The sequence below is a fragment of the Elephas maximus genome, chromosome 8, assembly GCF_024166365.1.
Source record: "Elephas maximus indicus isolate mEleMax1 chromosome 8, mEleMax1 primary haplotype, whole genome shotgun sequence".
In the NCBI taxonomy this organism is placed as follows: Eukaryota; Metazoa; Chordata; class Mammalia; order Proboscidea; family Elephantidae; genus Elephas; species Elephas maximus.
Window position 1 is genome coordinate 95,539,349 of NC_064826.1, and position 12,525 is coordinate 95,551,873.

At 41.4% G+C, this 12,525-nt stretch overlaps 1 protein-coding gene across 4 annotated transcripts in view; it reads left to right on the plus strand.

Annotated features, from left to right (window-relative positions):
- The window catches only part of BMPER (BMP binding endothelial regulator), a 284,126-nt gene that overhangs the window by 195,021 nt on the left and 76,580 nt on the right, over positions 1-12,525 (plus strand). For all 4 annotated transcript variants that reach the window (XM_049894529.1, XM_049894532.1, XM_049894530.1 and 1 more), the window contains one exon: positions 5,469-5,805. In XM_049894529.1, the coding sequence (XP_049750486.1) occupies positions 5,469-5,805 (337 nt within the window). The remainder of the gene's footprint in view (positions 1-5,468; positions 5,806-12,525) is intronic.

The following is a 12,525-nucleotide window of genomic DNA, read 5'->3' on the forward strand; positions in this document are numbered from 1 at the left end:
AGGTTGGTGGTTCAAGTCCACCCAGAGGCACCTTGAGAGAAAGGTCTGGCAATCTACTTTAAAAATCAGCCATTAAAAACACTATGGAGCACAATTCTGCTCTGACACACGTGGGGTTGCCATGAGTTGGAATCAATTCAACAGCAACTGGTTTTATATAGAAATGAAGCTAGTCTTAGACTTTTTTTGTTGCACCTTCAGAACTCAGTTAATTGTTTCAATTCAAGGAAAAATGTATTTTGATAAATTAATTTAAGCCTATGGAATGCCAGCTTAGGTAAACAAAGGCAGCACAAGGAGAAGCTCAGAGAGCCTCTAGTTAGAGAATAGTGCACTGTTTCAGTGAGAGAATACCAAACATTAATGTATTATAACGTTCTAGAAAGGAGGAAAGAGTCTATTTTTTATCTTTGAAGTGGCAAATGTGAAGAGCTCTACTCATTCAACTTTAGCGGGATTAGTCCTGCTTAGAAAATTCAGACACCTGTTCTTGTATCCAAAAGACGTGCCACTCTGGAAATGTGGGCTTCAGCTCATTCCTGTAAAGGAGGCAACAGTAAGGGCTCCTTGCAAAATGTGCACAAGATTACACATTATTACACACCACTCATTAGAAGCACCTTGTATGTCTGTATGCAAGCCAGCAGAACACAATGGGTTCTACTGATATGGAAATTATTAGTCAACCACAGCACAGTTCTCAAAGGGATCCTGGATACTTAAAGATTGCTAACAGCCTAGAAGCTTCAATACCTTTCCACTCACAGCTGGCAAAACCTTATGGAATAAGTGTACTCTTTGTAAGGATTCCACATTGTAAAAATGAGCAAAAGGACTAGGCTGCTAAGGAAATAATAAGAGATCATAAATACCGTAATTTGATTAGTAAATTTAACTATTTCAGGCCTTGAACTTAAGTTTTACAATTTCTTCCATTTTTCCAGCTCTCTTACCACGATGCAAGTAATTTATGTGGCTTTCTTAATACCCGGCTGAACAATTTCCTGTAGCCCGAGAATCACACAAGCTTTCTGCTTCCTCGGAAAGAAATGTATTCCTCTGGGCACGACACTTGCTTTGCAGTGATCCTTTGAATGAAACAATTCCATTGCTAGACAATAGTGTTTTCCACCCTGGTTGAGCCATCTCAGTTTGTATTACCCTTTAGAGATATTTTCTTTTTATCGTCTATTTAAAATATCACGGTATTGCCTTTGAGTGTTCTTCTTCATAGATTTCTCATTTCATAAGCTCATCTGATCAAAGTGTAGTTTCTTCAAAATGGCAGCTTATATTAAGCCTCCATCTGGGGAATGGAAAAGCAGGAGACTGACTCTTTGCCCCTGTGGTTTATGGACTCAGCACCTCATGACGCAATCATTTGGCAGGAGAGTACAGGTGGCCATGGAGCTTGGGTGAAGTTAAGCTCTCACTGCTTACCTAATAAGGACTGGGGTACCGAGTGGGCAGAGCAAGGCTTAGTGACTTGGGAAAGCACTGCTCCGCACCTCCCCCCACTCAACTTTTGGCACTTAGCAAATAATTTAAAAATACTTCATTTCTCCTGGCTGTTCACTTCATCAACTCTACCTGAAAGGGTTACCTAAGATCCACCTGAAAGTATGAGTATGTGGGAACAGGAGAACATGGTTTTTAATTTTACTTTTGGTAGAGTTCTTCACTTGATGAACCTGGAGAATATATGCCATTCTGTTGTTGTTATTATTATTATTTTTGGTGAAAAATCTGAACAGAAAAGCCATCCGTTCTTTGCAAATGGCTGTTTGGCTTCTAACTGAAGGTTAGTGGTTTAAATCCACCAAGAGGCACCTTGGAGCCCTAGAGGCACAGTGGTTAAGAGCTTGGCTACTAACCAAAAGGTTGGCAGTTCGAATCTACCAGCTGCTCCTTGGAAACCCCATGGGGCAGTTCTGCTCTGCCCTATAGGGTCATCATGAGTCAGAACCGACGCAACGGCACTGGGTTTGGCTTTTTGGTTTTGAGAGGCACCTTGAAAGAAAGACCTGGGGATCTACTTTCCAAAGGTCACAGCTGTTGAAAATCCTATGGCGCGCAGGTCTACTACTAAACACATAGGGCTGCCATGAGTTGGAATCAACTCCAGAGCAACAGGCTTTTTTTTTAAAGGTGTGTCTACAGATTTTGCACTTCTCCCTCCCTTTAAGCGAGCAACAGGAATAGTAACAATAACAACCAAGAAACAAAACAAACAACCACCACCACAAAATAAAAGAAAAACTGCCAAAACAAAACAAAAACTGTCTCTAAGCCTGGAGCAAGGTCAGACACTTGAAGGGTAAAGAACAGGTTGGTAAAGCATTCACTGGTGAGAAGGGAAAATTGGAAGGCCCTTCACTGCAGTGGAAGGAATGTAGCAGCTACTCACGTCCCCAGATGGGCCATGTGCTTCAGCTTTCAGCCTTCCAACCCTGCCAGTTATTTCTACCAAATTTCCCAGGCATAGTCTTAGGAAACGCTTTCCAGCTGCAGAAAGGAATATCCCCAGTCCCTCAAACACTTCCACAATGTTTTCATCTCGTAAGATGCCTATTTAAAATATCGTTTGGAAGAGCAGTTCCCTCAATTACAACTTATTAGTTTTTTTGCTTTTCACTACTGTAATCTACTTTGCATGGGTTGTACTCACATAGAGGGTAAAAATATTCATGCAAACACATATGTAAACAATACAGCCACAGGCAAAGGCATCTCTCCACAATGGGAAGCCTCGAATTGGTCTATGAAAATCCTCTCAATATGCTAATAACAAAGAAAAAGAGGAAGACAGGAGAATGGATTACAAATTTGTCTCTTACTTTGGGGACCAGGTTTCATGAGAGGTATCAACGGTTTTGAGATGAGTTTACTAAAAACACAGTGTCCGTGCATCTTCTCAAGCGTGGGCTACCAGGTCACTTCAAAGATAGAACAGCGATAGCTTCGTTCACTATGAGTTGAATTCTCATGAACTCAGTTGTTCAAAGTCTTAAATTTATTATATCATGGTCAGAAATGATGTTGGAGTCCCTTGAGGTGTAAATTTTCAACCATTCATGGCACTTTGAAGAAAAGTATTTGCCTGCTGTCTAGGAAAGAGATTTGCAGTTTGGAAAATTTTGCAACATGGAAAAACTTTGGAATTATGCACTAAAAGTTTGGGTGTTGTATGGAATTGATTTTCTTCCCTTGTTTCTTTTGAAGGGCAGCTGTCTGGCTACAGGCTTTTGAGGTCAAGTTTCTCCTATACCCGAGAGAGTTTATTACAAATCATTTTGTAGTTTGTCTTTTTTCAAAATGGTTATTTCAGTATCTTAACTGTCATGAGACTCACAATTCCTTCGCCTTCACAGAATTGATGAATCAGTGTTATAGGAGGTAATTCAATCATGTATTGAGCACTTACTGTATGCCAGGCAGTTTGCTAGATGTGGGGTATGAAGAAATAGAAATTATTTTATATGATAGTTGTGATTGTCAGAGTTGACACCATCTTCTTACTGAGATCCACATGGTAGGTCAACCCAATATGTGGGTATTCCAGCCATGTCTTCTCTGATCACCTGGCTTCATTATTTTCTTCTCTTCACACATTTACTTCCAAGAGAGACTTTCCTATGACCTTCCTTCTTGCTTCTTTATCAAACTCTTTTTTTTTTTTCCACTTTTCTGAACCCAGCTTCTTCTCTTGACCAAGAAGTCTCCTCTACCATTGGCCATGGTCTAAGAATGCTTCCATTACTTTCATTTACTATACTATGATTTCCATAGAGGCCTTCCCATTTATTTATTGAGAAACATGGTTTTAGACCACTGGTTTATTCGACCAATCACTCTTCCTGAAGAGTCTATAACTCTCGTGACAGTGGAGTGGCCTATTCGCAAGAATGCTATTTGGCCAGACTTCTCTTCGCTTGGACCATGTCTAAATTTAGAGAGTATTGGTTTTTTACAGTCTTTTGAGGCTTTCTTATTGATCTTACCTCACGCCGATGTTGCCTTATGCCAATTTCATATCCAGACATGATCTCTTTCTTTGTCTGCCCATCGCTACCTCATCTTCCCATCATTTTGAGCATCCTCTGAACACCTGCACATCAGCCTGGTCTTGACCTTTCAGTAACAAAGACAAAGCCTTTTAGGAGGAAAGTCATGCTATTTCCAGAAATTCTGAATGAGCAAAACATAAGACTAGTTTTTGTCAGAAACCCAACAGTGTAAGATTTAAAAAATACACACATGGGGAGCAGAAACCCTTCTGTTAAAGAGAGATGTTCTCTGTGGGTTGCCACTCTTAGGACAGTGACAGTGCACAAAGAGAAGTCCCAGGCAGAAATGTACATTGACCTGTTATAGATATTCTTTTGGTGTTTGTGCCACAGACTCTTTTTCATTCACTGGTATGTAGTTCACCCATTCACTGTTGTCTCAGGCACTGCCAGGTTATTCCAGAAGAACAGTAAGAAAAGCTTCCAACGCACACTTGACCTTCTGGTCACACTGAACTCTGCTGTGTGACAGCATAACCTGGCTGTCCTATACTCGACATTGAAATTCCACCATTCACCAGGGTTAGTGGGTAGCATGGTTCCTGGAAACCTTGGACTAGCATGTCTGGAGAAAAAGGAAAGTTCTCAAACAAATCCTCCAATGTTTTAGATGGTCAGTTTGTCAAACCAATAGGGGTTTAGGCTCTTTACTTTTTGGAATGAAGATCATTTTCTTGGTAAAGAAGATGGCATTAACTTGCTGAACAGCCTCCAACGTCTTCTCAAATGTTGAGGGTTATAAGCAGCCCAGGGATGGTCCTCAGTCTAAAGCTCCCAAGAGTGGAAGGGTTCCGCACCAACTCAACCCTGGGAAACATTGATTAAAGAGTCATCTGTGCCTCAAGAGTGACTGTAAAATAATGAGAAAGAAAACGTTTCATTTATGTGAGTGTTGTCCTTGAAAAGTATTCAGGAGCTATATATTTATTACTTTAATACTCTAATTATAGCAAATAATCTAGAAAGTTTCTTTTGGCATTTGTTATAATCATGGGGAAATTTTTGTATAAAGAAAAAAATTCACACTAAAAAACTATAATCTTTGTTATCTTTCCATTTCTACAATATGGTAGTGATTGGATAAATGAAGTCATGATTTGGACCAACACAATTACTATTAGAAAGGGCAAAAATATAAACCTATAGTTACACAGTCAAGGTGTCAAATTAGGGTACATACGATGCCTTTATAGGGCCAAACTATTCCGAACCCCAACAAGTGATTATTCATGTAATTTCACGTAACATTCAATATGGTGAGAATAAAAGGTAACTAAAAATTTGGACAGACCTTTGCTGTTTCCTGTTAGAAGATGGTCATACGTACTGTGTAAGGATGTGTTAGGAATTATTGGTGGATTCGGGAGTGGGTGATCTTCTTTTCCTCTGTGTTTCATCTAGGTTTGGAAATATCCTGGGATGGAGACAGTTTTGTAGAAGTCATGGCTGCCCCCCATCTCAAGGGAAAACTCTGTGGCCTTTGTGGCAACTACAATGGACATAAGCGTGATGACTTAATCGGTGGAGATGGAAACTTCAAGTTTGACGTGGATGATTTTGCTGAGTCTTGGAGGGTGGAGTCCAATGAGTTCTGCAACAGACCCCAGAGAAAACCAGTGCCTGAACTGTGTCAAGGGACAGTGAAGGTAAAGCTCCGAGCCCATAGAGAATGCCAGAAGCTCAAATCCTGGGAGTTCCAGATCTGCCACTCAACTGTGGACTATGCCACTTTCTACCGGTAAGTACAGTGTTCTAGGGGAAGGGTTTAGGTTACAGTCAAAGGATAGACTTGACCTTAGAACAGAGCATATGAAATCTTTTGGTGTGCAAAACAAAGGCCTCCAAAGCACAGAGTAAACATCCCATTTTTTCTGTTTAGTGGCTAAACTTGTCTTGGTTTCATTCTACATTATGTCCTAAAAATCGGAAATTCCAGGAAGTGTTTCAGAGATACCTCCTACTGTAAGCCTGTCAAGTCAATTCCAACTCATAGTGACCCTATAGGACAGAGTAGAACGGCCCCATAGGGTTTCTAAGGAGTACCTGGTGGATTTGAGCTGCCGACATTTTGGCTGGCAGCCGTAGCTCTTAACCATTATACCACCAGGATTTCCACCTCCTGCAGGTGATTATATGCTTTTGTGTGTCTACAGGCTCATTGTGAAGCTAGTGTTACTCTAGGATTTTTCCAGGGATTAGCTTGTCTCTAAGATCAAGGAGGGCTTCCCAAAATCCAGCTAACCCTGACAGTGGTATATAGAACAGAGGTGATTTCCTAAAATGAAATCTAAAATCACTCTGGCTGTCTTTGGGCTCTTGCATGAGCTCAGTCTTTCTAGGGCTGAGGTAGAGTCCAGGCCTACCTTAGGGTCTAGTCCCAACCAAATCTTCATGTGGAAGACAAGGAAGTGAGTGGAACGTTTCTTGGATCTTGGCCTATGATGAGTCCTTGTGTTCAGAGTCAGAGGAGAGTAGAAACAGGGCTTAAGGATGGAGGAAGGATGGTCACTCATTATGAATGGGGGTTCTATGGCCTTTTCTAAATATGATTAACCTTTGGCAGAAAGCAACTAGATCTGAAGGAGACTTGGGTTTGATTTTACGCTGCAAGTTTGCATTTGTGAGTTGATGAGTTTGGCCTGTTTATACTGCCATTTACTACACTATTCCATGGGTTCAAGAGCTATAGCTGTCTATAATTTTAACCACCATGGTGTGGGGGGAAACTTGAGACGAACCCAGCCCCAAAGGCCTTGTTTAAGTGATTTGCTTGTGTCTCTTAAAATTAGAAAACTCCTGTGGTCTGAAGCCACAGGGAGGTTATTTTTACTCTTTAATTGCCACCAGTTTATTTCCCCTAGTTCTCATTAAACGTGATTTTTTTTTTATTATTATTTGATCTTTGGTCATAAAAGATAAAATTCTATGAAGGCAGCTCAAAGTGGGGTGGAAAAAAAACTGCCCTTGTCATCACGAATGAACATGGCTGCATCTGCCAAACCATTTGGCTCCAAGTCTTCTGTGTTGCTCTTTCAAGCCATTTTCCTGTTATAATTTGAATTCTTTGGGTTGCCTTCTCTCTCCTACCTTCACCACCCCCTACACTGACTCCACCCCCCTTGTCTATTGAAACTGAGTGATTTAATGAAAGATTTTGGGGTGAATTAAGCAGCTGTACAGATGAAACAGGCTTCATTTGAAACCCAAATGTCTCTCACTTGAAGGTCTGATGGGAAGCAGGGCATGACAATTAAGAGCTCTGTGGTCTCCAAGGACTAAAAATCCAGCCCAGCTATGTGACTTTGAACAATTACCTAAGGCCTATAAACCTCAGTTGGTTAATCTGTGAAGTGGGGATAATTAAAAAAGACCTTCCTCGAAGAGTGTCATTGAGAGTCAGTGAGATTATGAACTTAAACGTGTGCTCAGCACCGAGCCTGCACAGCGCACAGCCTCCGTAATTGTTGGCCGCTATCCATTCTTCTGCAGTCACTGGATGGTACAAATGGTTAATGTACTCGGCTGCTAACTGAAAGGTTGATGGTTTGAATCCACCCAGAGGTGCCTTGGAAGAAAGGCCTGGCGATCTACTTGTGAAACATCCATCACTGAAAACTCTCTGGAGCACAGTTCTATTCTGATACACATGAGGCTGCCATATAGGAATCGACTCCACAGCAACTTATTTGTTTCTTGGGGGCATAAGTTCCTCTACTATTAACTGATGGATTAAGAAGGACAAGGTCCCTTTTGGATGCCCCATCCTGGTTGTGGGTTTGCGTTGGACCGTCCCCTACCTAATAAAGGATGGGAAGGCTGTGCTTCTCGAGGGCCCTGGCAGCCTGCAGCTTTGATTTTTTTTATCCCATTTCGAAGGCATGTGTTGAAAACTGAAATTAAAGAGCAGGCTTGCAGAGATGAGTCCTTTTTTGGAGTTCCTATTTGTTTCTCTCTCTGTGGACTGCAAGCAGGAATACGATGAGCACCTTGGTAGAAGTCTTGAGAAATGACTTTGACGTACAGGCCTAAGAGAATCATAGTCTTCAGTGGCCGTGAGGAGCCCCTTCTGCTACAGCAGCGACAGCAGCATGTCCGACGTCAGCTTATGTGTGCAAGGGACTTGGGGCCCATGTTTTGGTAGCTCATGAAAATGCCCTTGGGATCTTTGTGCAGTGAGGTTCAGAGAATGGGATGTGGTGGGGACATAGGCTTGTGCTTTCCCCTTCAGGGGCACAGCTTAGTGACAGAACGCCCTTCTATAGCCAACCTCTTTCCTCTAAAGGGCAGAGGAGCTCAGGGATGGTTATTGTTGTTGTTGTTGTGTGATGTCCAGTCGATTGCAACTCAGATTGACCCTATATGACAGAGTAGAACTGCCCCATAGGGTTTCCTAGGTGGTGATCTTTACCGAGCAGGTAACCAGGTCTTTTGTCCTGAGATGTGGCTGGTGGGTTTGAACCACTAACCTTTTGGTTAGCAGCCAAGCACTTAACCATTGAGCCAGAGCTGGACAATTCTGTGTGTCCCATGTGGTGCCAGTATTCTCACCACCCACCCCCGCCCAGCAGAGGGGTGAGCCATCATACATTTTGCAGTGAAGGTGGCTGATGTTGGGTAGATCTTGGTTTTTTTCCTTCCCGTACTCATGTCTGGCAGGAAAGAAAATAAACAAGGTTCTGCATGGTAAAGTAAGCTTGTTTCCAGGGGAGCTCCAAGGAAAAATAAAAACTTGGGGTTCCTAGGGAGACTTTATGAAGCGTAGACAGAGAATGAGCTGTGTGTAGGGCAAAACCAAGATGGACCCACTCCCAGCTCGGCCACTTCCTAGCTTTGTGACCCTGGGCAGTTAGCTGAGTCACAGATGCTTCCCATCAAATGGGCATGATGATAACTACCTGGGAGGATTGCTCCTTTCAAGACTGAAGCTAAAGCACAGCTCAGCACTGGAACTGGTCTGTGAGGAAGATGGAATAGAGTGTGCTGTGGTCCTGTTTCCCCTCCTCCCTGTGGGGAATCTCGCCCTGGCCCAGTCACCTTCCTCATTGCTCGTGTCTTCTTCCACTCTCATCGTGGAGAATTGATTAGACAGATTCTCACTGATGAATTTATGGATCAGTTTTAAAACGAACTGTTTCTTTTCTCTGGCACTGAATGAAGTCATGTAAGGGGAGATCGCATTGCAGTTGTTTTTAAAAGTAATTTTTGTTTTCTTCTTACGAGAATAACATATGTTCGTCGTACAGCATATAAATAACATCAAAAAGAACGAAGAAGAAAATAGCAATCACATGATATCCTACCCGTAAAATTTCTAAAATGAAGCTGAAAACATAGGACCCTGGCTGTGACATATTTTTAATGAGTTGTTAAAGCACCGTGGAGTCTCTGGGTGGTGAAATGGTTAATGTGCTCAGCTGCTAACTAAAAGATCGGTGGTTCGAATTCACCCAGCAGTGACACGGAAGAAAGGCCTGGTGATCTACTGCCATAAGATTACAGCCATTGAAAACCCTGTGGAGCAGTTCAACCCTATGGGATCACCACAGGTCAGAATCAACTCCACGGAAACTGGTTAAAGGACTGTAGAGAGTTGCCTTGATATCACAGCAAATCAGATACATAAATCGTATTTAAATCTGATTTTTTTGATTTTCGCCCCTTATTCTCCAAAGAAATATCTTGTATTTTCCTTTAAGGACAAAGAATAAGGTAGCATAACATGTATGTTCAGCCGTCCAAGAACCACTGTGATTGTAACACTCAGAAAAAAGAGAGCGAAGAGGGTTTTTCTCTGAGGAAATGTTATCCACTTTTGGTTACCTTAATCATATGACAAATTGACAGGGCAAATTACATTATAAACATGAGATAGCTCTTCTTATAAGATCAAAATCATAATTCCAATTTCTCTGAAATACAGTTTACTTTTGAGTCCTCTAGGGTTTATAAACTCTTATTTTATTTTGGCCTTTTACCTAGTTCAATATTTTTAACAATAAACTGTCCATTGTCTAAAAACTGGAGGAACTACAAGCTTCATAAATGAAGAAGAAATGACTGCACAAATGCCAAGGCTTTTTTTTTTTTTTCTTTTTCTTTTGAAGCTTTGCTAATTTTTCATTCATATATGGGTTTCACCATCATGGCCTCATTTGGCATAAGAATATAATATCTGATTAAAGTCTTTCTAATCAGGCACAATGTATTTTAATTAATTGAATACATTTAGGTGCAAACTAATTTGATTAATAATAGCATAAAATAGTTAACTGGTTGTACTGAGAACGTGTCTAAAGTCTTAGCTTTGCTAATTGACTCATCCTTAAATTAGATAACCTCCTTTAATATATACATATACACTTTTTTTTTTTTTTTTCCACATTATCCTGTACTGGCCTGTTATGGAGGAATTCCCTGTAGCCAGAGACGTAGTGTACTGTGGGAAAATCAATGTAAAATCATTTGAATTACATTTGGATTCAAATGTTGACTCTCCTGAGGAAAAAATGTGAATGCACTCATGTTTCTTTTCTCATTTTCATCTCCCTCCCCCAGCCTCATGTCACCTCCTGCATCTAGTTGTCCTGGATGCCAACTGAGAAATCCAAAAGGAAGAGGGAGACCCCCACCACAAAGACTTCCGCTAGACCCTCAGCTGAGGATGTTAGCTACCGTAAAGCCGTCCTCTGACTCACGGCAAACTTATGCCCAGCTTAATAAAAGGCTGCCGGGTCCTGTGCCATTTCCATAATCACTTGTAGATCTGACCGTTGTGATCTGAAGGGTTTTCCTTGGCTGAGTTTTGGAAGTAGACCACTAGGCCTTTCTTTCTTCTCCATCGCAGTCTGGAAGCGCCTCAGAAGCCTGTTCAGCATCAAGTTGTTGTTGTTGTTAGGTGCTGTCAAGTCAGTTCAGACTCATAGCAGCCCTACGTACGACAGAATGGAACACTGCATGGTCCTGCGCCATCCTCACAATCCCTGGTATGCCGGAGCCCGTTGTTGCAGCCACTGTGTCAATCCATCTCATTGAGGGTCTTCCTCTTTTTCTCTGACCCACTACTTTACCAAGCATGATATCCTTCTCCAGGGATTTGTCCCTCCTGATAACATGTCCAAAGTACGTAAGATTAAGTCACACCGTCCTCCCTTCTAAGGAGCATTCTGGCTGTACTTCTTCCAAGACAGATTTGCTTATTCTTCTGGCAGTCCATGGTATATTTAATATTCTTCACCAACATCATAATTCAAAGATATCAATTCTTCTTCAATCTTCCTTATTCATTGTACAGCTTTAGCATGGCTATAAGGCAATTGAAAATACCATGGTTAGGTCAGGCGCACCTTAGTCCTCAAGGTGACATCTTTGCTTTCTAACCCTTTAAAGAGGTCTTTTGCAGCAGATTTGCCCAATGCAATGCATCATTTGATTTCCCGACTGCTGCTTCCATGGGCGTTGATTGTGGATCCAAGTAAAATGAAATCCTTGACAACTTTAATCTTTTCACCATTTATCATGATGTTGCTTATTGGTCCAGTTGTCAGGATTTTTGTTTTCTTTATGTTGAGGTGCAATCCATACTGAAGGCTGTAGTCTTTGATCTTCATCAGTAAGTGCTTCAAGTCCTCTTCACTTTCAGCAAGCAAGGTTGTGTTACCTGCATATTGGCAGTTGTTAATGAGTCTTCCTCCAATCCTGATGCTGCATTTTTCTTTACATAGTCCAGTTCTTGGGTTATTTGTTCAGCATACCGATTGAATAAGTATGGTGAAAGGAGACAACCCTGATACATACCTTTCCTGATTTTAAACCATGCCATATCCCCTTGTTCCATTCCAATGACTGCCTATTGGTCTATGTACAGTTCCTCATAAGCACAATTAAGTATTCTGGGATTCCCATTTTTCCAATGTTATCCATAATTTGTTATGATCAACACAGTTGAATGCCTTTGCTATAGTTAATAAAATACAGGTAAACAGCCTTCTGGCATTCTCTGCTTTCAGTCAAGATCCATCTGACATCAGCAATGATATCCCTCATTCCATGTCCTCTTCTGAATCTGACTTGACTTTCTGTCAGTTCCCTGTTGACGTACTGCTGCAACCGCTTTTGACTTATCTTAAGCAAAATTTTACCTGCTTTTGATATTAATGATATGGGTCAATAATTTCTGCATTCTGTTTGACCACCTTTCTTTGGAACGGGCACAAATACGGATCTCTTCCAGTTGATTGGCCTGGTAGCTGTCTTCTCAATTTCTTGGCATAGACGAGTGATTCTAGCATTGCATCCATTTGTTGAAACATCTCAATTAGTATTCCATCAAATCCTAAGAGTTGTTTTTTGCCAGTGCAGCTGGGACTTCTTCCTTCAATACCGTCAGTTCTTGATGACATGCCATCTCCTGAAATGGTTGAACATTGAACAATTCTTTTTGATACAGCGATTGTGGGTA